The sequence below is a fragment of the Panthera tigris genome, chromosome E1, assembly GCF_018350195.1.
Source record: "Panthera tigris isolate Pti1 chromosome E1, P.tigris_Pti1_mat1.1, whole genome shotgun sequence".
Classification (NCBI taxonomy): Eukaryota; Metazoa; Chordata; class Mammalia; order Carnivora; family Felidae; genus Panthera; species Panthera tigris.
In genome coordinates, this window is record NC_056673.1 from 41,797,635 (window position 1) to 41,821,870 (window position 24,236).

A 24,236-nucleotide genomic window follows, 5' to 3' on the forward strand; every position below is an offset into this window, starting at 1 on the left:
ATCAGGAGAGGCTTCTGGGAGGAGGTGAATACTACCCTGAAGCTGATTTCCAGACCTTTCCCTGCAGGCAGGAGAGTGGCCTGGACAAAGGCTTGGAGCGTCTGAGTCCGCATCGCTTGCGATGTGCGCCAGGCCCCGGGCCTGCCTTCGCTTCACCCTTCCGGCTCCACTCGAGGCAGCAGCACAGAAGAGGAGACAGTCAGAGCCCCGGCCCCCTAGGATCTTCTCTCCTCCCATAGCCACCTAAGTGCAAATAGTCCTGCGAGACCCCTACCTCCGAAGTGACGCACGCAGCCTTTCCGACCTTCTGACCCTCTCTGGGTCTGGGGTTTGGGCTTCAATCCAATTCTCCACCACACCCCCACCCCCAGCTCCCTGCCTTGGGCTTGTCCGTGTCCCGCTGCCCCAGAGGCCCAGGTGAGAACCCACAGATGGAAGAGGCTGTGTGTGAGCGGGCAGACATAGGCCTGTCCTTCAGGGGTTCCGAGGACTTAGCAGGGAGACCGGGCACAGCAACATGGACAGAACAGAGCAGCGGCCATGACAGCTGGGCTGCCTCAGAGGGAAGTGTGCAGATCAGGGACAATCAGGAAGGCTTCCTGGACGAAAGGGGCTGGGAAGGAAGGGTATCAGGGAAGATCAGCCTGCAGGCAAGCTCTGGGATTCTTCTGTCATCCGTACAGAGCGGTCAGGGACTTGGGTCAGACTCCAGTTCAGAGGTCCCAAGCGCCTTCAGCCTTCAGTGTCCAGTCTAGAGAAGGGCGGGGTGGGGGGCAGCACTGGAGGGTGTCCCCATAGCCTTGTCACTAGGAAAGCACAGTTAGTGACTTAGCCATGGAGTGGGAATTCAGCAACGTGGGGGAGGGCACTGCTAAGGGAAGGGCACCCTCCACACTCCCACTGCCCCTCGTGCCCAGGGAATGGGAGATGTGAGAAATGACCCCTCCCCCTAGCACACATACACCCACCTCAACCCCGCCCCCTGCCCCATGACTTCCTCCACAGTCCCATCTTGGATCCCATCTCTGCTCCCAGCCACTCTCCTAGGCTGCCTCGCCGGCTCCCTTCCACCCCAGCCCCCCATCCTGTCCCAGCTCTCCTTCCGGCTCCTCCCTGCCCCTTGTCAGGAACTTTCATCCTGCCCCACTTCCAACCCAACAGGAGAGTGCCACCGAGGCCCCTTGCTTGGGCCACAGTGTCTTCTCTTAGCTCAGAGCCCAGGGGAGCTCCCAGCCCTGTCCTGGGAAGTCTTTTGTCTGGGGCGCCCAGTCTTCTCCGATCCTTCCACCCTCCCCTCCCCCCCACCCCGGATGCCACCTCCACGAAGGAGAAGGGAAAGGAAATACGCACACATTCCGTTTCAGTGAAATTTGCTCTTTATTTGGGGACCGGGGAAAGACCACACACAGCCCTCCAGCCCAGGGGCCGGGGGCACGGAGAAATGGGATGAAGACCCCATCCAGCACCCCCACCCCCTCCCAGGCACAGTAGGCAGCGAGAGGAACCCAGGTTCCGGGGTCGGGAGCACACATGCAAACGAGGTCGGTGCAGTCGGCGTGTCTCCCAGGAGGCCTTGGGGTCGTCACCACATGTACGCGCCTTCTGGCCTGTAGGACGGAAAGGAAAGGAATCGCCCAGAGCCGGCCTCGGATCCAGGCGTGAGAACGCCAGGTGGTGGGGCCAGGGTGGGGGCTCCGTGGGGCCGCACATCCCAGACCGAGCACTAGGGGACAAGACGGGTGGCCGGGGCGGGGGGGGGGGGGAGGAGGGGGGCTTTTACCGTGACTTGACCTGGCGGTCCTCGCCGTCGGGGAAGAGCAGTTTCGAGAGGACCACTTCCGGGCTGTCTCGTTTCCCGTACCTGGGGGCGGGGGTCGGAGGGGGCGGGGTCAGGCGCGGGCACGCCCCCGGGCGGAGGGGGAGGCGGAGGCGGGGGCGGGAGCCCCAGGGACCCGGCTCCGAGGCCGGCGCACGCGCTCACCGCTGCCGAGTGACCAGGTTGAGGTAGTGGCGCAGCGACGCGTAGTAGCGGCTCAGCTCCTCCGGCGACGCGTCTTCGCCGGGAGCCTCGGGTTTGGCGGGGTAGGCGTGGACCAGCGCCCCGAGGCAGGCGAGCAGGGCCAGCAGCACTGTGGCCACGGCGGGCCACGGCCGGCGCACGGTCACCATCTGGAGAGGGGGCAGTGGGTCGTGGGCCATCCCCCGCCTCGACACCCGACGGTGGGAGGCGGCCTGCCGTCGGGGCCCACGTTTCCCGGCCTGCGCAGGACCGCCAACGGACCGAGGCTCAGCTGCTGGCTCGCCGTGTGTTCTGCGGCACTGCCCCATCTGTGCCTCAGTTTCCCTGTCAGAGAGGCATAAGCCCTGCCGGCCTCCCCAACCCCCGCCCGTGCTAGAGATAAAGGGCTATGCTGGCCACTCAGCCCCAGTTTCCACCATCCCAGCCTCAGTTTCCCCACAAAATAGCCCGGGTTCCCCGGCAACAGACCATTCCTGGTCCCGGGCCACTCACGGCGACAGTTCTGGAAGCGGAGATGAGCAGGTGGAAGGCGAGAGGAGTCCCAAGGGCTGGACTGCTGCAGGTCGGGCTGTGGCCTCCTCCTCTGCTCAGCGCTTTCCCTGCGGGGCTTATATCCCCGGCCTGGGAAGGGAGGGGGAGTCCGAGGAGGGGGGGGGGAGCTCGAGGCGTGGGGAGGGCCCTTCCTCCTCCTTGCCTCCACCCCTGCCAGACCGCTGAGCTTCCACCCAGACAGTGCTGATGTCTCCACCTTGTAGGAGATGAGGGGGCAGCCGCCAGGCTCAAACTCAGACTCTGGACAGAGCCTGAGCCCCATCTTCACCCCACAGCCCCCCAACAGCAGGTGTAGCCTCCTGAGGAGGTGAAGCATTTGTATCTAGACTCCTGGGGCAGCCCCTAAGGCCAGGGATGAGATTATATCTTCCTAGCCTGCCCATGGGTGGGAATTAGGGACACAGACCGGACCCTTGACCTCCAGCCAGTGGGACCTGTGACCATTCCATGGAAAAGGCAACCTCGCTCAGCAATACCTTGGAGAGGGGCTGAGGAGTGGCAGGATCTGTGGGGAAAGCCTCTTTCTACTGGAGGTGGGGTAGGAGCCCTGACCATGATTCTTGACCTTTATGATCCTGGAGGAGAGGCCTCTCTGGACACCCCACTATGTCCCTTCTCCGTGAAAGAGTTGGGAAGAGCTGAGAGGAGGCAGAGGCCAGTCCCCCTCCAGAAGCAGCTGAGTCTGCCACCTGCACATCCAGCCTGACACACACAGACCCCCCGCCCCCAGCCCGAGCAGGCCTGGCACAGAGATCCCTCCAAAGCAGTTCACCCCTTCCCCATCCAGCTGTCATCCAGGCTCTGCTGTCTTCTCAGGTTGAGTGATGCCCATGCACGTGCCACTCTCCCCAGCCCGTTGCCGTCTCCACCCGGGTCTGAGGCCAAGATCCTCACCCAGGGCCTTTGAAAGAAAGAGGAAGGGCCCACTGTTTATCAGGCACCCACTGTGCACTGGGCAGAACGGGATTTCAGCGCGAGGACACAATGAGCTGAGTTTATCCCCCTTTTACAGATGAGGAAACTGAAGCTCTGAGAGAGGAGGGAACCCGGGATGCAAACAAGAGGAAAGGGCTGGGGCAGGGCCCTCTCGGCCGAGGGGTGGAAAGGCTCACTACCTGGAATAATCAACCACAGGGCTCAGAAGGTGGGCATGGGGGAAGGGGAGGGGAGGCTACTTTGGGGGCCTGCTCCCCTTTTGGAGAGGCCAGCCGCATCGGACCTACCTGCCGCCATTGGAAAAAGGGGGTTGTTGGGGAGTCTCTCCATAAAGCACTTTCCAGGTCTCCCCTCCCCCATCTGGCCAGAGCCCCCAGTGCTTCCCTCTGTCCCATCGGCCCCTGAGGGCAGGAGGGGCCATCTTGGTTGTGGGCCAGCCCCTCCGCCCTCTAGGACAGATGGCCGTGGGTGTTATTTTTAGAGCTCTCTCAAGGTGGAGAGTCTAAGGCTCCCTCAATCATCTTTTTACAGGTTCAGTCACCTGCACTCTCCGGAAATGGCTCCTTATCAACTAGTCAGGCCCCATGGGCCCCCGCACACCCTAAGAAAGGCCAGGGCAGCACGCTGAGTGTGGAGGCGGAAGGGGGCATAGACCCTATACTCAGAGGGAGGAGAAAAATCATTCACCCCAAGGGCAGGTCTTGGCCCTGTTCTCCAGGAACCCCAGTCTCAGAGGAGAGTCATAGCCATACCCTTGGGGATCCCCAGTCCGAGGGGAGGGGAGCAGCAGTATCACTGGGGAGCCCCAAACCAAGGGAGGAGGCACTCCACGATCCACGTAGAGCCCCAGTCTGGAGAGTTCCCAGGACACAGGGACAGGGAGGAAAACAGAGGGATAAGCCTGGGTCCAGTTGGGGGAGCGGACAGCAAAAATAAAAGAACACTCTTCCAGATGGCCATGGAAAGAAAGAGGCAGGTGCTCACCCTTGGGATGGAAAGGACAGCCAGGGGGGCTGGTTACGGCAGCTGTAACCCAGGGGTCAGAGCCTGGACAAGACCCTACGGGCTAAAGGGGACAAGGATATCTGAGAGTATGGGGGTTGGGGACACAGCGGCACCAGCTGGGGTGGTGACAGGGGTTTCTAGTGTACTGATCCCAGGCAGAGAGAGATGATAGGGATTGTGAAATGCCCAAAGGGAACTGGTGGCCTTCCTGGAACCTTCTCATGCCTTCAGGAATATGGAGTCTGAGAATAGGTGGGAGCGGAGGAGAAACAGAGGAGCCAGAAGGCACCGGGGAAGGCCCGGATTCAGGGTACCACCCCTAAAGAAGTCACTTCCCTCTTTACGTTTAGAGTGAAAGAGAGAGGGACCTGAGAAGGTCCCTCAGGGCGGACCGGGAGCCAGCCTCCCACACCACACAAAAACCTCCCTCCGTCTCGCCCCGCCCTCTGATTCCACTTCCCAATTACAGGGCAAGCCGATTGGTTCATTAATCACCACGTCCTCATTGAAGAGTTTATTAACTTGTTCATTAGTGGGGAGGATGTCTCAGCCCTCGATCAATAGGCTCAGTTACCCCCCCACCCACACACCCGCCACCATCATTGACCCATGACTCAGTTGCTATTAGACATGTCTGGGAGGTGGGGGGACTGATATTCATAAAAGGAGAAACTACAAAATAATGGTTATTGTAGACTTGCGGCCAGCATCTGCCTCCAACCTGTCCTCAAAGGGTGGCGGGGGCAGAATCACTGGGGTTGCCTTGATCCCCGTTCCCAGAATACCTAGCAAGGCCACTCCAGGGATCAGGGAGGCCAGGAACTTGGACCCCAGCTGAGCAGTCCCCTTACCCAGTGGGCTCAAGGGTCACTCATCAAGATAAGATGACCCATGCCATGCATCCCCAGAGGCTTAGCATTCTGTACCCCACCGCACCACGCACCCACTGTCCCCCACTTTCCCCCACGCAAAGGCTCTCTGTGATATACCATGTACTGGGCAGTGCTAGGCCACTGCCTTCCACCCTCAGCAAGACCTCAGGCCCAAGGTCCTAGGGACAGCAAGTTGCCATGCAGTAAGAGAGAGTCAATCCTCATTCAACAAGCCCTTATTAAGCCCCTCCTCAGTGGCAGGCACCGTGACGAGCAGAGAGGACAGAGCAGTGAACCAAAAGGCAAAATCCTTGCCCTAATGGAACTTACATTCTAGAGGCGGGAAATACAAAATCAGTAAATAAACAAGAAAGCGTGGAGCATGTCTGATTATGAGAGGTATTATAGGAAAAAGTCAGGGTAAGGGGGATAAAGAGTCCTGGGGTGTACAGGGCTTACTTTATGTTGGGGGGTTAGGGAAGGCCTCACCTATAAGATGGCATTTGAAGGAATGCCTACCTTCTTTCTACCTTGGGAAGAATGTTCCAGGTGGGGGAAGAGCAAGTGCAAAGGCCCTGAGGTAGGAGTGTTCTTGGCAGTTTGAGGAGGGCAAGGAGGCCCATGTGGCTGGAGGGCAGTGAGCAGTGGGGCTGTTAGAAGGAGAGATCAGGGACGCAGGAGGGGACTGGATTATGTAGGGCCTTGTTGCCTGCTATGAGGACTCTGGCTTTTGCTCAGAATGACATGAGAGCTTCAGTCCAAGGAGTGACATGGTGCGACTTAGGTGCTTTTTTTTTTTTTTTTTTTTTTAAGATTTTATCTTACCTTTTAAGTAATCTCTGCACCCAATGGGGGGCTCCGACCCACAACCCTGAGACCAAGAGTCGCACACTCCACCCACTGAGCCAGCCAGGCACCCCCTGACTTGGGTTTTGAAGGAAGCATCCTGGCTGCTGTGTTGAGAATAGACTGAAGGAGGACAAGGTCAGAAGCAGGAAGGCCCTGGGGCTCCTGGGTGGCTCAGTTGGTTAAGCGTCTGAGTCTTGGTTTGGGCTCAGGTCATGATCTCGAGGTTCGTGAATTTGAGCCCCACATTGGGCTCTGCGCTGACAGTGCAGAACCTGCTTGGAATTCTCTCTTCCCCTCTCTCTCTCTGTCCCTCCTCTGCTTGCTCTCTCTCTCAAAATAAATAACTTCAGCTTAGGTCATGATCTCACGGATTGGGAGTTCAAGCCCACGTCAGGCTCTGTGCTGACAGCTCAGAGCCTGGAGCCTGCTTCGGATTCTGTGTCTCCCTCTCTCTCTGTCCCTCCCCCACTCGCACTCTGTCTCTCAAAAAAAAAAAACAAAACATTAAAACATTTTAAAGAAGGAGAAGAAGGAAAAGAAGAAGGGGGGGGAGGAGGAGGAGGAGGGGGGAGGAGGAGAGAAAACAGGGAAGCCAGTCAAGAACCTGCTGCTGCAATAATCCAGCTAAGACTCGATGGTGTCACGGATGTGCACACACACACACACACACACACACATACACTCCCCATAGGTGTACATTCCCCATAACCTGCTGTTATGTCCGGACAGTGCTGACAACCTTTCATCTAGCCAAGAAAGTCCCCTGGAGGAGACAGCAGAAAATCAATGGGTGCCAACAGTAGCTAGGCAGTGGACCTGTCTGCTCTCTGATTTTTAAGGCTCCTCATTTATTAGTCCATGTGAAACTCTCCGTGTCACCTTGATTACTAGCCGTAGCCCAGGAAAATATTGACTACCATGATGGTGCTTATCGAAATGCAAGCTTGTTCATTTTGTCACGAGTGTAAATGTCCTGTTGCCTAAAAACACTCTGGCTCTTGGCCAGAGTCAAGGCGTGAAGCTGTCACACCTTGGATTCTGGTTATATTTAGGGGGTGGGTTGGGGAGGTAGTAATGGCAGGAAAGAAAGGATTTTCACTTCTTACGACAGGAGTGCTCCTAGGAGACCTTCCCTTACCCAGACTTGTTGGTCCTTCTATAAAACGCAGCGACAGATGCCTGTGGCATGGTGGATTCCCAAGATCCAGGCTTCTCTCTGGAACAGGTATCAGCAAAGTCTCTCTGTAAAGGATCAAACAGTAAATATTTTAGTCTCTGTTCAGCGGTTCAACTTGGCTACCGTAGCACAAAAGCAGCCATAAAACTATGCAAAAGAAACGAGCGGGCGTGGCTGTGCTCCAATGACACTTTATTTGTGGATATTAAAGATTGAATTTCACGTCCTTTTCACGTCATGAACTATTCTTCGACTGTTTTTTTCAACCGTCTAAAATGTAAAAGCATCCATCGTGAGACCATTTGTACTCAGGACGTAACCGACACAGACCCGCAGGACCACAGTTTGCCGACCCCGTGGTCTCAAAAAGCAGGTACTTCAGTTGCCCCACCCCGGGGTTGAGTTGTTTGTTTACCGAGACTCAGCTGGATCTCGAGCCTCTTTCAGCCAGGTATCCTCGTCACTGTAATCCTATAATCACATAATCCTATTACCGTGTGATTCAATTAAATATTACACAAACTAATGAAATGTGATGCTCACTTGAAAGAGTCACTTCCTTGAAAACTAAGTTGGGGGCTTTGAAAAGGCTGAAGGGAGAATTGCTGAAATGTTGAATTAGGCTCCGGCCCCTGCCCAGAAGGCCTGTGCACACCCCCCCCCTCCCACCGCATAAATGCTCCTGTTCCTGGGGATGAGCCCCCGGCCTGAGTCCGGAACGTCTCGGGGACCTACAGTCACAGGAGGCCCGTGCTGCTGGTACAGAAACTCGGGTCCTGAAAGTGACGTGATTCGTGATTCGGGGAAGAAGCAATTCTAACCCAGGCCGTTTGAGACTTTGTATCTGTGACTCTGGATGTCTCACGTGGTGCCACCCAGGAAATGGCTGTTGCATCAGTGAACGAGTGGGAATATTAAGTTAAAATATTGGTGCAGCTGTCTTAACAGAGACGAAATAATGGGAGCTTAAATACCATGGAGGTTTATTTCCCTCTCATAAAAGGGTCTGAGCTGGTGGATGGTCCAGAGGTAGGGCTCTGGTCCTGGCTCTGACCCACAAGGAGCCCAGGCACCGTTTGTCTTGTTACCCCAAGATTGTTGCATTCATCTGTATGCTGGGAGAATGCTCATTCCCCGCATCCCCCCCCCACCATCCACACTCCAGCTCATGGGAATGAGAAGAGGAAGTAGAGAGCGAGGATTTTCCTTTTAAAAAGACAATGGTGGGGGCACCTGGGTGGCTCAGTTGGTTGAGGGGCCGACTCTTGAATTCAGCTCAGGTCATGATCCCAGGGTCATGGGATCGAGCCTAGCATGGGGTTCCACACAGACAGCATGGAACCTTCTTGGGATTCTCTCTCTCCCTCTGCCCTTCTACCCCTTGCTCTCTCTCTCTCTCTCATAATTAATTAAGCGAGGAAGCTGCACATGTTACTTCGGCTCCTACGCCAGTGGCCAGAATTTGGTCACGTGGTCATTCTTCACCAGGAAGGAGGCCAGGATATGAGGTCCTCACCATGAGGATATCATCTTTCCCCCTCACCCCCCGGTTTTAACCCCCCTCTGTGGTGTTCTCCAACCTCCACAGCCAATGCTCTGATTCTCCTGACACCAGGTGGGTGCTGGACAAGTTGACTCAATTCTGATGCGAACTACGTCAGGTTGGCAGGGCTCCCACAGCTGACGGGTCCAGTCTCACAGAACTGCCCCCTACTTCAGACGCCACCAAAAGTCCTGAGCCTCCTGGACTGCATTTTTTTTTTTTTTTTGGTAATGTTTATTTATTTCTGAGACAATGCGAGCGACAAGAGTGCAAGCAGCGGAGGGGCAGACGGAGGGAGACACAGAATCTGAAGCAGGCTCCAGTCTGAGCGGTCAGCCCAGAGCCCGACTCGGGGCTCGAACTCACGAACCGTGAGATCATGACCGGAGCCGAAGTCGGACGCTTCACTGACTGAGCCACTCAGGTGCCCCGAGCCTCCTGGACTTCTGATTATAAATCTGGGACCCCCACGGCCCCCTCCTCAGGTTTGACAATTTGCTAGAACATCTCAAAGAACTCAGGAACCCACTTGATTGACATTTCCTGGTTTATTATAAAGGATGTTCTAAGGGATACAAATGAGCAGCCAGACAAAGAGGGACGTAGGGGAAGGTGTGAAAGGGTCCTGAGTGCAGGAGCCACTGCCCTCTTCGGGGATGGGGGTGGGGCCGGAAGTTCCAGGTTTCCCGGCAAGGCTTGGTGTCTCTGTCGACCGGCCCCCACCCGAAGCTATCTAGAGGCCCACTCACCGAGAGGCACCTCATTAAAACAAAAGATACTCCTTTCACCCGGGAAATGCCAAGAGACTTAGGAGCTCTGTCTCAGGAGCTCGGGACGAAGACCAAATATATATTTCTTATTATGCCACAGCCCCCTGTGCTAAGAATCCCCAAATCTTTGTCACCTGCTCCTGTGCTGAGTGCCTGACCCATATGACCCTCTGTCCCAGACGTATCCATTTGGTTGTCTCCCAGTCATCTAAAACTCCTTGTCACCTAGAGAGCAAAAATAATGATTCAGGGGCCCCTGGGGGGCTCAGTCGGTTAAGCGTCCGACTTCGGCGCAGGTCATGATCCCGTGGTTCACGGGTTCGAGCCCTGCATCGGGCTCTGAGCTGACAGCTTGGAGCCTGGAGCCTGCTTCGGATTCTCTCTCTCTCTCTCTCTCTCTCTCTCTGCCCGCCCCCAACCTGCTCTCTCTCTGTCTCTCAAATAAATAAATAAACATTGAAAACAAATAAATAAATAATGAATCAACATTTCTCAAGTGCTGCCATACATGAGCTCAGTCTCCACTGCAGACATAATTAGCCCCATTCGGGGGGAAGATGGAGTCGAAGCTCAGAGAGGTCAAATCGGTAGCTGGCCCCTGACTTAACCCCCAAATCTCCAGGGATCCCCATCGCTTCAGGCAGCGGCCCCGGAAACCACAAATGGCTTGAATGACTCTTCGGAAGTCTGGAGACAGAGCCATGCGAATCGAAGAATGAGCAGCAGGTCTCGGAACTGGGTTGGGGGTGGGGGGTGGGGGAGCCACAGAGGACTTCTTCATAAAGGGTTTAACTTTATTCTGTGATATTCCCCTGGAATACGAAGAAGCCAGTTGAAATCACAGCTGAGGGGACGCCCCCCCCCCCCTTAATGCTTGTAGAACACATTTTATCCGTCGGTATAAAGGGCGACATGCCGGATATACTGGGTTTTGGCCTACGTTTGTCGTTCAACAATACGTCGCAGACCTCCTTCTGTGCCAATAAATATACACCCAACCCTCCCCGCAGCCCCCCATCCTCCTCACCTGCCCGATTGTTTTCCACAGCACTTACCACTTTCTATCACACTATAGAATAGCTTATTTATCATGTTTATCGTCTGCCTACTTGCAACGGGCTGAATGTCTGTGACTCAAGATTCCTATGGGGACAGGCGCCTGGGCGAGGTCATGATCTCGCGGCCCGAGAGTTCAAGCACCACGGCGGGCTCTGTGCTGACAGCTCGGAGCCTGGAGCCTGCTTCGGATTCGGTGTCTCCCTTTCTCTCCGCCCCTCCCCTGCTCGCATGCTGTATCTCTCTCTCTCGTTCTCAGAAATAAAGAAACTTAAAAATAAATAAATGACATTTTTTAAAAAAGAGAAGCAAATATTCGTATGTTGAAGTCCTAACCCCCAAGGTGATGCTCTTAGGAGGTGGGGCCTTTTGTGGGGGATTAGGTTATGAGGACTCATGAAGGAGACACCAGAGAGGTCCCTCAGCCCTTCCGCCACATGAGTAACATAACAAGAACAGTCTTCATGAACCAGGAGGGGGTTCTCATCAGACCCTGCACCTACCAGTGTCTTAATCTTGAATTTCCCGGGGACGCCTGGGTGGCTCAGTCAGTTAAGCCAAACTGAGGAAGCCTGGACACGAGACAGCCGGGAATCCAGAACGTGCACTGCGGTGACGAGAGAGATCGCCCGCAGAAACGCTCTGGTTCTGCCTCGAGGGGCGAAAGGGGGGGTCTAACACTCAGAGTAGTGCAGCCCCTGGTTTTCTCTTCTGCCTCTCTCCTGCCCCAGCCCCCACCCCCACCCCTCGCGACAGTTCCATGGCAGTGGCAGTGGTGACAGTGAGCCCCCTGACACCTTAACCTCTGAGGGAGGAAAACTTCTCCCTCTGATCAAAGAGCTACGGTCCCAAGGGGCTAGGGGTGAGCCTGAACCCCGGGCACAGTCCCAGGAAGTGTGCAGCAGAGAGGGTGACTCAAGCCCCCCCCCACCCCATTTTCTCCCCAGAGAACGAAGAAGGGAAGTCCTGGGAAGTGAGAAGCACGAAAGAAATCACACACAGGGCCGAGCAACCTGGCCAAGTTGTTCACGAGCTGAGCTCACCCCCTCAGCTGTACTCCATGGGTCGGGCCCTGAGCAGTAAACCTACGGTTCTTCTAGAAGGCAGGGAGAAATTGAGGGAGAAATTGTGCTACTTAAAAAAAAAAAAAAAAAAAAGTTTGAAGAGATAATGGCTGAAAACTTCACTTCCCAGATTTGGCAAAAGACCTACATTTACAGATCCAAGAACCTCAGCAAACCCAAACAGGACAAATTAAGAGCATACTCATACCCCTGACAGCCAAAGCCAAAAAACTCTTGGAAGCAGCCAAGGAAAAAAAGTTGTTCATCAGGAAACAACTATGCAAACGACCTCATATGTTTCACCAGAAACTGTGAGACCAGAAGGAAGTGGAATAACATTCTTCCAGTGCTGAGAGAAGCTGTCAACCCAGAATTCCATATCCAGTGAAAATATCTTCCATAATGAAAGTGAGGTTAGGAAAACCTCAGCGAGGGGCGCCTGGCTGGCTCCGTAGCAGAACCTGCAACTCTTGATCTTGGGGTTGTGAGTTCGAGCCCCACGTTGGGTGCGGAGGTTACTTAAAAATAAAATCTTTAAGGGGCACCTGGGTGGCTCAGTCGGTTGAGCTTCCGACTTCGGCTCAGGTCAAGATCTCGCAGTCCGTGGGTTCAAGCCCCACGTCGGGCTCTGTGCTGACAGCTCGGAGCCTGGAGCCTGCTTCGGATTCTGTGTCTCCCTCTCTCTCTGCCCCCCCACCCCCCGCTTGCACTCTGTCTCTCTCTCTCTCTCTCTCAAGAATAAACGTTAAAAAAATTTTAATTATAAAATAAAATAAAATCTTTATAAAAAAGAAATTTTCAGTGAAAAAAAGAGCTAAGAGAATTTGCGGCCGGCATATCTACGCTCAAAGAGTTGCTGAAGGAAACTCTTCAGACAGATGTCTACAGACATGGGCATTTTCTCCTAAAGTTAAACTTTAGAACGTTTAGACCCTGTATGACCCAGAAATCCCACTGCAAGGCATTTATCCTAGAGAATACACGTGTCCACACAGAAACCTGTACACGAATGTTTACAGCAGCTCTATTCATAATTGCCCTAAGCTGGAAACAATCCGGATGTCCTTCAACGGGTGACTGAATGAACAAGTCACGTTACATTCGTATATTGGGATATTTACTACTTAGCAATTAAGAGGAATGAATTCTTGAGATGCAGGATAAATTCGATTAATGCCAATGGCATTAGGCTGAGTGCACAGGCTGTCTCAAAAGGTCACATACCGTGTAATTCCAGTTATAGGACATTCTCAAAACTATGGTGATAAAGAACAGATCAGGGGCTCCTGGGTGGATCAATCAGTTAAGCCTCCGATTTCGGGTCAGGTCATAATTTCATGGTTCATGAGTTCGAGCCCTGCGTCAGGCTCTGTGCTGACAGCTTGGAGCCTGGAGCCTGCTTCGGATTCTCTGTCTCTGTCTCTGTCTCTGTCTCTGTCTCTGTCTCTGTCTCTCTCTCTGCCCTCCCCTGCTCACTTTCTCTCTCTCTCCCAAAAATAAATAAACATCAAAAAAAATTTTTAAGGGGTGCCTGGGTGGCTCAGTCGGTTAAGCGTCCAACTCAATCTCGGCTCAGGTCATGATCTCCTGGTTCATGAGTTCAAGCCCCGCATCAGGCTCTGTGCTGACAGCTCGGAGCCTGGAGCCTGCTTCGGATTCTGTGCCTCCCTCTCTCTCTGCCCCTTCCCCGCTCATGCTCTGTCTCTAGCTGTCTCTCAAAAATAAATAAATGTTTAAAAAAATTTTTTAAGTCAATTTTACCGTACGTTAATTTTTTAACCACTTTCTTAAAGTTACTATCTCTAAAGAGCTCAACACAGTGCGTGGTAAATAGTAAGCTTTCAAAAAGCATTCAAATAAATTCCTGTCTTTTCGAAGCCGAGGCACCTGCCCGTATAAGGAACACAGGAGAAATGCCGGCTGGGGGCGACTTAAAGACCAGGAGATTATCCCGCTTCACTGGGGTCTGTGCCTTCGTGAGGTCACCCCCTAGGTGGTGTCCCCAGATGATTTTGTGCAAGCAGAAAACAAGCGGCATGAAGATTTATGATCATCAGGTGCAAACAGCTCCCAGGAGGAGGTGAAGTGAGAAGGCACAGACTGTGGGGAGAGGGTCCAGGTGCATTTAGAGAGTGTGGGGTCTTCTAGAAGCTCAGAGTTCAGCTCCAGAGCCAGGCAAATCCTGGTTCAGACTGTGCTCCTTCCGCTCCTAGCGTCCGTGGCCAAGCTGCCTCATCTCTGAGCCTCGGCTTTGTCATCTGTGAAAAGTAGATCGTAAAACTAGCCATAAAGTGTTATGATGATTTAATATGGTGTCTGTAAGATGTTCGGCACCGTTGCCAGCTCGTTGTAAATGCCCGATAAAATGCTACGCTTTATGGCTATTATTTGCAATAAAGAGATTGGCAGGATACACCCTAAATGTGAACAGAGAGTTATGTTTTGTGGAGGGATTTTTTTTTTTTTAAGATTTTATTTTTCAGAAAGCTCTGCACCCAATGTGGGGCTTGAATGCACAACCCCGAGATCCAAAGTCACATGTTCGTCCGACTGAGCCAGCTGGGGGCCCCTTATTAGGATTTTTTTTTTTTATCCTCAACATTTCATTACCAAAAAACTTCAAAGTGGGGCGCTTGAGTGGCTCAGTCGGGTTGGGCGTCCGACTTCAGCTCAGGTCATGATCTCACGGTTTGTGAGTTCGGGCCCCGGGTCGGGCCCTGGGCTGACACCTCGGAGCCTGGAGCCCGCTTCGAATTCTATGTCTCCCTCCGTCTGCCCCTCCCCTGCTTGCACTCTGTCTCTCACATTGTCTCGGGGATAAATAAACATTAAAAAAAAATTTTTTTTTTAAAGAACAAAAAACAAAAATAAAACAAAAAAATTTCAAAGTTACGGCAAGTTGAAAAGACTGTTCAGGGAATGTTCTTAGTGAGATCCAGGATGCTTTTTCTTTCTTTTTGCTTATCCATAGTTTGTAATTTTCTACAATAGACATATATTGCCTGGATAGTGAAAAATAAATACAAGGGAGGGGAAAAGGAAAAAAACCAAAAAAACAACAACTGTGAGGGAGAACAGGACCAAGGACAGAGTCCCATGGTTCAAAGTCACTCTCTCCCACCGACAGCCTCTGCTGTGCCATCAACTGTCTTTAGAACCGGCCCCACATCTAATTAGCAAGTCTTTCAGCCATTGGGCCATTTCACCCATACATCACCCTCGTGTCCACGGGATGTCAGGAGAGATTTTGGCCAAGCGCCTTGCTGAAGTCCAGACACAAGGAGTCTATAGCACCTCCCCCACCTCCGTCCAAGTAATTCCATTAATGAGGCAAATCAGATCAACCCAGAGTAATCTGTTCTTAGTGGTTTCTGATCATGTCTTCCCCTCCACACACTTGCACACCAAGGGTGGTGGAAAAGGCACGGATTCTGGGGTCAGACCGGTCTGGGTTTGAATCTCGCTTGCATCTCAGCTGGGTGACTTTGGGAAAGTTGCTTGACCTCTCTGAACCTCGCTGCAAAAAGGCAATAACAAAGCCCGTGTCACAGGCTTCTTTTGATACATAAAAAAATTGGATACACCTGTCTCCCTCCCCATCCAAACTGTGGTCTCAAGGCCAAGGCCTGGGCTTCCTATCTCTGCACCCCTCCCCCAGTGCCCAGCAGAGAGGGGGACCCTCACCCCAGCCCCTGACACCCAATACCCCCTCCACTCCTCTCTCTACATCTCTGCCCCCTGTGTCTCCCCCTCCCTCTCCAGAGCTCTCACCAATTCCCTTTCCACACACTGTCCTCTCCTCCCTCACCCAGAACCTCTGGCATCTCCCTGTCTCCCCCTTACCTCCCTCGCCCAGCCCAGTGACAGGCTTCACCCCTACTCCATTCCACGTCCCCTGTGCAGCCCGTGGCCTGCTCCGTGGCCCTCGGTGGAGTGGTAAAGTGCTGTCGACTCATTTGCTCAATCACTTGTTAGCAGCTTCATTAGTTCTGAGGGCTCCGTGGAAAGCCATTAGTGTGACTCAGTCTGTGTCATCCATGAGGGGAGCGGGGAGGAGACAGCAGAGTCAGGGGAAAACAGAAAACAACTCACCATCCGCTCTCCTGGCGCCTCTCGGGGAGACCGAGGCCCAGGCCAGCTGCACGGAAACTAGGGTTCCGGGGGCCTCTCCTTGACACCCCCTTGCACCTTATGAGACGCAGGGGCTGCTGTCCCCAGCCGGGAGGACCCTGGCCTGAAGCCCGTTCTAGGCCTACCTGTCCCGGCCACAGGCACCACAGACCGGCCCAAACTTCGTATGAAGGGACATCTTTCTGGGGAAGAGCAACCACGGCTCCCATCAATACTTAAAGCCCCCCCACCCTCCCCGAGGTCACCCCCACTCCTGCTCTGTGGCTGGGTCCCCCCCCCCAAAAGCATAGCCCTCAACACCCTGCATTGAAAGGGCAGAGGTGTTTGCCCATCTGACGCCTGGATTGTGGGCACCTCGCCTACAGTGCCCTTGATTTACTTCTCTCCATCGTGGCGTCCAGCCCAGTGCCAGGCTGGGAAGAGCCTCAGTAAATGTGTGTTGGACAAAGACATGAATGAGTCTCCATTTCATAGACAAAGATATGGGACACAAAGAGGTAAAGTGACTTGCCTTCCCTGACGTCACCCAATCTTAACCAGCTGGGCCTGATCAAGGACTTGATAAGGAGATCACCACATGCTCGTATACACTACTCTATGTCTACAGTGTGAACGGTGCCCCGAGATCCGATGCTCTTGCGCAGTGCACAACCTGTATGCTAGTACTTGGTGGCTTTGCTCTCAGGCAGGAGTCGGGCAAAAACAGAAGGTTTAGCCAAGGTTCTGGCCAAAGCAGGAGTACTAAGGGAACAAAACAGATTTGGGCATGTGGCAGAGACACGTGGACAGTCTTTCAAGCTAATGAGATGTCAGTAAGGCGTATGCCTGAGGCTGGGCCAAGCTAGATTCTGTGCTCAACTGGGCGTCTGGGCTCAACACCTAGGACCAGTCTGTTCAGTAGGCTTCCCTGGTCTGGGGGCAGCTGCTCATTTTGTCCTAGATAAGACGGTTTGTCCCTCGGACAACCTTGGGCACAGGGTGAACTAAGAAGGAGAAGAATGGTGGTGGCACCGAGTGTGGCTTCCAGCATCGTGCTGAGGTCCTGAAAGCAGCTGGGAGTGGAAAACAGGGAGCCAAGGAGGGTTTAGGGGCAGAGCTACAGCCCTGGATGAAGGAGGCAGAGAGAGGGCGTGGTCACCTTCCAGGGGCTCTCCCAGGGAGGCCCCTCCCCAACTTGCCCCCAGCTCTGGAGGCTGATCAGTGTAGCACAGGCCCAGCCCTGCCAGGACTGGCTTTTGGGACCCCACGGGTCTGGGTGCCTGGCCCCCAAGGAGACGAAGGTGAGACCTGATAGCGAGGGGTGGATTAATCCCAGGGGCCTGGCTGGAGGCGACACTGCTGGGTGTGAGGGTTGTTACTCCGCCAGGGGTGGGGGGTGTTCATACATCAGGGGAAGAGTCCTTCAGATGCCCATCTGCACCCACTGCCCACCCTCCCATGCAAGCACGCACCCAGTTCTAGCCCTCGGGGACCTAGACGCTGCAGAGGGACACCCGCGTGCCGGTCCACCCACTCCACACCCTTCCCACCCCTCACCCCACACCCTGCCGGCCGCTGGCTGACCTCCTCGACGGTCGCACGCACGCCCCACCCTCCCGGGGGTCCTGCGCCGGCTGCCAGCCCGAGGCGAGCGGCAGGTGTTTGCACAGCTAAGTGGCGTCTGTGTACAGAGCCGGAAAGCTGCCGCGCAGCGCTTATCTCCCGCAAACACATTATCTCCCGCAACAACATCAGCGCGCCCGTGCCGGAACCCCTCGCCCCGCCGCGCTCATCCGGCCAGCGCTGATAAGGACCGGAGGGAGCAGAGGGCACCCCCCACTTCCCGGCACCCCGCCGCCTCCGATCGGCCCGCGGATCCGGAAAGATGATGGGGTCACAGGAGGGCCCCAACCCGGGGAGGCTGGAGCCTCCCCAGCGCCCTGCGTCGCTGCTGCCCTGCTCCCACCCATCAGCCCTCGTCCCTCCTCTCCCAGGGCCTTGGCTACCAGCCCTGTCTGCCCTGAGCCACCTTCCCCTTGTGGCAGCGACGACACAGCCAGGGACCCATGTCTCGACCTGGATTCCCAATGGGTGGGAGCAGGAGACTCGTCAGGAATTACAGTAGTAGGAGGAGGTATGTAATTTGATCGAGGCTTAACTGGGCCGCAGGGCTGCCTGAGAAGCATTACAAGCATCTGATTTCATTTTCCCAACAATTCAGGGAAGTAGGTACTGTTATTATTCCCATTTTGCAGAGGTGGAAACTTACTTAGGTTCGAAACCTTAGCATATGGATTTGAACCTGGCACCGTCTGAACCCAGAGCCTACCCTGGCCTCCTCCTCCTAAGAGACCAGCGAGTTAGTCCAGCCTCCGCGGTTAACCGAGTTCACGGAGGAAGACGACGAGGCACATCGGGGGAGGCAGCTGGCATCTGGATGTCAGGCACACAGTCAGGGCGCTGAGGTCACTGAAATTGATCGCCTAAGTCTAGACCGGCGACCTGGCCAGATCGTTAAATCTCGATTTTGCTCTTAATTAAATCCAGTCTGGTTGCATGAGGCGGTGGTTCTGGGCATGAGTTTGTTACTCTTCCAAACTTGTACGAAAGTGCTTATATGACTTTCATAATGAAAAAGGAAAAAGCCCTCCTAAACACAAAACAAATAAAATAAATATTTTAAAAACTGTGTACGTGGGACTACGTTAATATGGAACACTTTTCAATCTAATAAAAAAACGAAGTGAAAAGGCAGGCTTTGAAATTAAGAGAATGTATTTACAACATATAAAACTAAAGAAGCATTAATTAAGATCTGGAATATATGAAGAGTACCTACAAATCAATAACAAAATGACCGAGACCCCCGTTTTAAAAAGCGAGCAAAGGTGGGGCACCTGGGTGGCTCAGTCAGTTGAGTGTCTGACTCTGGGTTTCCGTTCAGGTTATGATCTGATGGTCTGAGGGATGGAGACCCGCATCGGGCTCTGGGCTGACAGTGCAGAGCCTGCTTGGGATTCTCTCTCTCTCTCTCTCTCTGCCCATCCTCTGCTCAGGTGCTTGCACGCTTTCTCTCTCTCTCAAAATAAATAAATAAACTTCAAAAAAAGTGAGCAAGGGCAATAATCAAGTCACCAAAAAATGTGAAAAATATTGATCCTATTTCACTATTAATCAAAGGAATACATATTAAAAGAAAGAGATACTTTTTTTCCTATTAAAAAATTGGGGGCAAAGATTTTTTTTCAATGATAATACCCAGTGCTGCCCAGGCTATGACCAGCCCCTCTGCAAACACTGGAGATGAGACCTGCAGGAGAATTTTCAGAACGCTGGCTTAGGGTAATGGGTGTCTACCTTTTATCCAGGTTTCCATTTCTGTGAAGGTAACAGTAGATATATCCAGAGGTTAAGTACAAGGATACTCAGCACAGTGGTAATTAACAAAACACACACAAAAAGGGAAACACAAAATTCCCAAATGTCCAACAATGGGTAAACTATGACACATATGAAAGACGTACTATGTTAATGGAGCCGTTAAAAATCACAGTTTTGAAAACTGTTGAACGACATGGAAATATTTAGGACATATGCTTACAGGTGAAGAAAGCTGAGTACAAAAAAAAATTGTAGCGGCACCTGGGTGGCTCAGGCAGTTGAACATCCGACTCTTGCTTTTGGTTCAGGTCATGATCCCAGGGTCATGGGATCGAGCCCCTGGCCGGCTCCAAGCTGAACATGGAGACTGCTTGGGATTCTCTTCCTGTCTCCTTCTCTCCCTCTACCCCACTTACACATACACACACACTCTCTCTCTCTGTGTCTCTCTCTCAAAATAAAAACCTTAAAAAATTGTATAGGGGTGCGTGGCTGGCTCAGTCAGAAGAGCATCCGACTCTTGATCTTGGGGGTTGTGAGTTCCAGCCCCATGCTGTGTGTAGAGATTATTTAAATCAATTTTTTTTTAAATAAAAAAAAATAGTACATACAAAAAGGCTCCAAGTCCCCCTCTCTCTCTTTCTCATATATATATACATATATATATGTATATATATACACACACATACATATATATACATATATACGTATGTGTATATATACACGTATATGTGTACACGTATATGTGTATACACATATATGTGTATATATACGCATATATGTGTATACACATATACACGTACACATATACGCGTGTATATACATATATACACATATGTGTATATATACATATACACACATATACGTGTATATATACATATATGTATATATACATATATGTGGGTGTGGGTGTGTGTATATATGTATGTATATATATATATATATATATATATGCCTATACATGGAAGGAAATCTCTCAGAGATATTCTATACATAAAAATGTCAAGGATAGTTGTCTCTTGGGATGGAACTACAGGTGATTTTTTCTTCATATTTTTACGGAATTTTTATAGTTTGCAATGGGTATTACTTTTATAATCAGAAAAGTTGTAACTGAGAAAATTAAAAACAAAAGAAATAAGAACACAAAAAATGTATAATCCATCAAACATTGTTCTCTTTGTTTTCTCGGCACCCTAGCCCGGGCCAGGGAACCGTACTTTTGAAGTTTGCTCTGGGGGAGGAGACCCCACTTCCTCCTCCCAGGGCCCCAGACTTCCTGAAAGCTGCCCCAGGCTGGTCACCTCCCCGCCCCCCCCCTCCGCAGGGACTTCTACCCTGGCCCACAGGTGTCTCACCCGAACCCCACCTGCTGCCATCCCCTTCTTTCCTGCCTGCCTTCTGCATGGCGGGAATTCGTCCTGTCCCCCAGCTCCCTGTCCCCTCTCCCTCCATCTTGTCGGCCCCAGGACTATAACTTAATGTCTTCCACTGACACCTTCCTACCCTAGTCCCAAAGCCCGGCACCCTCCCCCTCCCCCCTGCAGCCTCTAGCCAGGAATGAGACCGGAGGAAGGACCAGAGCCCAGAAGGGCTGTGGTCTCAGCAAGGAAAGTGCCTGCGCCAGGCTCAGTGCCTGGGAGGAGCAGAGACTCAAGATTGACCAGGATTGGGCAACGCGGTGGGCCCTTGGCCCATAAAGGGAGGTGAGCGCCCAGGTCTTTTTCTCCTGAAGACATATGCCCAAGTGTCTGTCCCAGAGGGATGGCATTTGGGGTGTCTGAGGAGGAGGCTAGGTGCCCCCATTGCTCCCGTGGTTCTCCCCGGGTTTCTTGCAGTCCAAAGGGAAGAGTCATTTGAGGACTGTGGCCCCAGACGGGCCTAAAGTGGAATCTCAATTCTATAGCCCACTGATTTTGCCTCTCTGAGCCTCAGTTTTCTCACCTGTAAATGGGAATAAGAATAATACCCTTGCAAGGTCATTGTAAGGAGCACAGAAAATGGAGCAGAAACACAGAGGAGGTGGCCATGAACCCGACCCACGGCTGTTACGCCTGCCCCAGCACCCGGAACCGTGTGCCACTGTCAAGGGAGCCTGCGCGCCCCTGCCCCTCCATCCGGTGCCCCGCTCGCAGGTGGATGCACTGTCGTGCCCAGCCACCACAAACTGGCTTTCGAATCCCAGCTCCGCGTGTCTGCTGCAAGCTAGGCACACTGCTAAGCCGTCCCACAAGGTCTGCGTTGTCAGCTCCCTGTTACTGATAAGGAAACTGAAGCTCAGAGAGGTTAAGCAACTTGCCCCAGGTCCCACAGCAGGTAAACGGATACCAGGGCGGAAGCTCAGGCCAGTGTGGCCCCAGGCCCAAGCTCTTTCCTCTGTCTCAGGCCGTCCTCGTGGAGCCAGACGCCCGCCCATTCCTCGAGCCTCTGTGTCCACGCCTGTGGGGGTCAGCACAGATGTAGGTGACTGTGGTTCTGAAGCCACGTCTCTATTACCAATATGCCCAGACCGTGCAGAGCTCTCCCCGCCTCCACCCTTATTAATTACACCAGGAGCCACCCCAGGAAATCAGGCCTCCCTCCCTGCAACCCCTGCTGCTCTGTGGCTTAATTACTTCTCCTCCTGGCTGTAATGAATGTCTCTGAGCCCCTGAGACAGGAAACTTCATCAGGAACAGCCGCCTCCGTGATTCAGCCCTGCCTCCCCCAGCCCTGTCCCTTTGGACCCAGACAGCGGCTCAGCCTCTGCCCCATCTCCGACCTAGTCCCAGCTTCAGCTACAGAGGGCATCTGGGGGTGGGAGGCTCCTTCCGGCCTTCAGCCTCCCTGCCCCCCCCCCATGGAATGCAGGCCCTAAAACCAGACCACAAGGGGTCTGCCCCAGACTGGGGGCGGGGGGGGGGGGTCCAGATCCTTAGTCCCTCATCCAGCAATCTGCCCAGAGGCATTGGAGCAGACAGCTCAGAATGGCAGCTCCTCCTGGTTTTCTGCACACCCACACCCGCGGGGGGCAGCACAGAGAGATCATTCTTTCCTCTTATTCATTCACCCCACATTCCAGGAGCACCTATTCTGTGCCAGTCCCTGCCCCAGGCACCGGGAACACGACAGGGAACAAGGCAGACAAGATGCGTGCCTTCTAGGAACTTATGGTCCAGCCAGAACAAAGCCCAAAACAAGGGAACAAGCAGATAAATAAAACTACTCTTGACTCTTGAACGACATGGGTTTGAACTATACGATCCACTTACTTGCGGGCCTTTTCAATAAATACAGTACAGCATCGTAAATGTATTTTACATTTCTTCTTTATGATTTTCTTTTTTTAATAATTTTTCTTCTTTATGTATTTACATCTTTATGGTTTTCTTTTTTTAATATTTTTTTTTCATTTTTTAAAGTTGCTTTATTTTGAAAGAGAGAGAGAGAGGGAGAAAGAGAATGAGTGAGGGAAGGGCAGAGAGAGGAGAGGGAGAATCCCAAGCAGGCTCTGCGCTGTCCGTGCAGAGCCTCTTGAGGGGCTCGATCCCATGAACAGTGAGATCATAACCTGAGGCAGAATCAGGTCTCAGACGTTTAACCAACTGAGCCACTCTGGCGTCCCAATAACATTTTCTTTTCTCCAGCTTACTTTATTGTAAGAACACGATATAGTGTAATTATAACACACAAAATATGTGTAATCGACTGTTTATGTTATCCATAAGGCTTCCGGTCAACAGTGGGCTATTAGTAAAGTTTTGGGGGAGTCAAAAATCATACATAGATTTTTGACTGTGCAGGGGGTTGACATCCCTAACACCCGCGTCGTTCCAGAGTCAACTGTATTTTTTTTAAGTGACTTTTTAAAACATTTTTTTAAGTTTATTTTGAGAGAGACAGAGAGTGCAAGTGGGGGATGAGCAGAGAGAGAGAGGGAGGGAGAGAATCCCCAGCAGGCTTCACGTTGTCAGCGCAGATCCCTACTCGGGGCTCCAACTCACAAACCATGAGATCGTGACCTGAGCTGAAACCAAGAGTCAGACCCGGAAGCAACTGAGCCACCCACATGTCCCAGGGGTCAACTGTATTTATAGGGAGGGGGGAAAAGTGGGAGCTGAGATGGAGTGATAGCTTGAGTAGCAGGGATGGGCAGAGAGAGAGATGCCACATTCACTTCCAGCCCATCCTGTTCAATCCCTACATCAGAAGTCCTCCAGCCGTCTTCCCTACATCCTTTGTACTTCAGGGCCAACCTGTGGATTATCACCTCCAATCACCCAGGGCTTCGGCTACATACCCACCCTACCTATCACCTCAAACAACCAGAGGGAAGAGAGACGGTCCTCACCGTGGGAGCCTGAGCCACCATGTCAGGAAAGAGGACAGCAGAATGAAGACAGTATTCCCTGCAGCCACTCAACATCCCCTTTCTGTCTCTCTACCCTCCCACTGGGGTCCCCCATCCCCCCACCCCCTGCCCATTACTGAAGTAATTTCCAGGCAGGCTCAAGAGTTACACGTAAAAGTAAACTGAACCATAGAAAATCGGGAAGAAAGAACAACCAGACCTCTCGAGGGAAGAGATCTTTGTGAGTATAAAGAAAGCACGGGACGAAATCACAGAGAAAGGTCACCGACCTTGCCCACAGAAGCGTTAAACGCATGTGTGTGTCATAAACACGTAACTGAAATTACGCACGAACCGCTTCTCTTTGCCAAGCTCACTTCTCACCGGTCCTAGATCCAGCCGGCAGGGAACTTTCCCTCACCTCGCCCCCACCCTTCACCTTACCCAGTGTGGATTGGCTGTTGCCCCTGAATGTTCCCCGCCCCCCCCCCCCCCCCCCCCCCCCCGGGCTGCTCTATCAAAGCACAGATGAAACTGTGTTGTGAGTGTTGGTTTCTATTTTGAGCCTCGT

The 24,236-nt window shown here is 52.8% G+C and overlaps 1 protein-coding gene across 2 annotated transcripts; it reads right to left on the bottom strand.

Moving 5' to 3' along the window:
• Positions 1-1,394: 1,394 nt before the first annotated feature.
• Positions 1,395-24,136, bottom strand: PYY (peptide YY). Of its 2 annotated transcripts, none has more exons than XM_042966902.1 (7): positions 24,004-24,136; positions 7,373-7,476; positions 3,467-3,473; positions 2,513-2,641; positions 1,982-2,169; positions 1,781-1,861; positions 1,395-1,607 (listed from the first exon to the last, which is right to left on the bottom strand). In XM_042966902.1, the coding sequence occupies exons 2-7, from the start codon at positions 7,420-7,422 to the stop codon at positions 1,583-1,585; spliced, it is 480 nt and encodes a 159-aa protein (XP_042822836.1). In that variant the 5' UTR covers positions 7,423-7,476; positions 24,004-24,136; the 3' UTR covers positions 1,395-1,582. The 2 variants fall into 2 exon arrangements, with proteins under 2 accessions (XP_042822836.1, XP_042822835.1); XM_042966901.1 differs by having other exon boundaries at positions 23,956-24,136.
• Between the last annotated feature and the right edge of the window lie 100 nt (positions 24,137-24,236).

Bases quoted from the DNA above. Each gene is read 5' to 3' on its own strand.
- PYY (XM_042966902.1), bottom strand. From the start codon at position 7,422: ATGCCACAGGCATCTGTCGCTGCGTTTTATAGAAGGACCAACAAGTCT. The intron at 1,862-1,981 runs GTGAGCGCGTGC...CCCCGCCCCCAG, and splicing joins AACCTGGTCACTCGGCAGCG to GTACGGGAAACGAGACAGCC. The intron at 1,608-1,780 runs GTAAAAGCCCCC...TCCGTCCTACAG, and splicing joins GACCGCCAGGTCAAGTCACG to GCCAGAAGGCGCGTACATGT.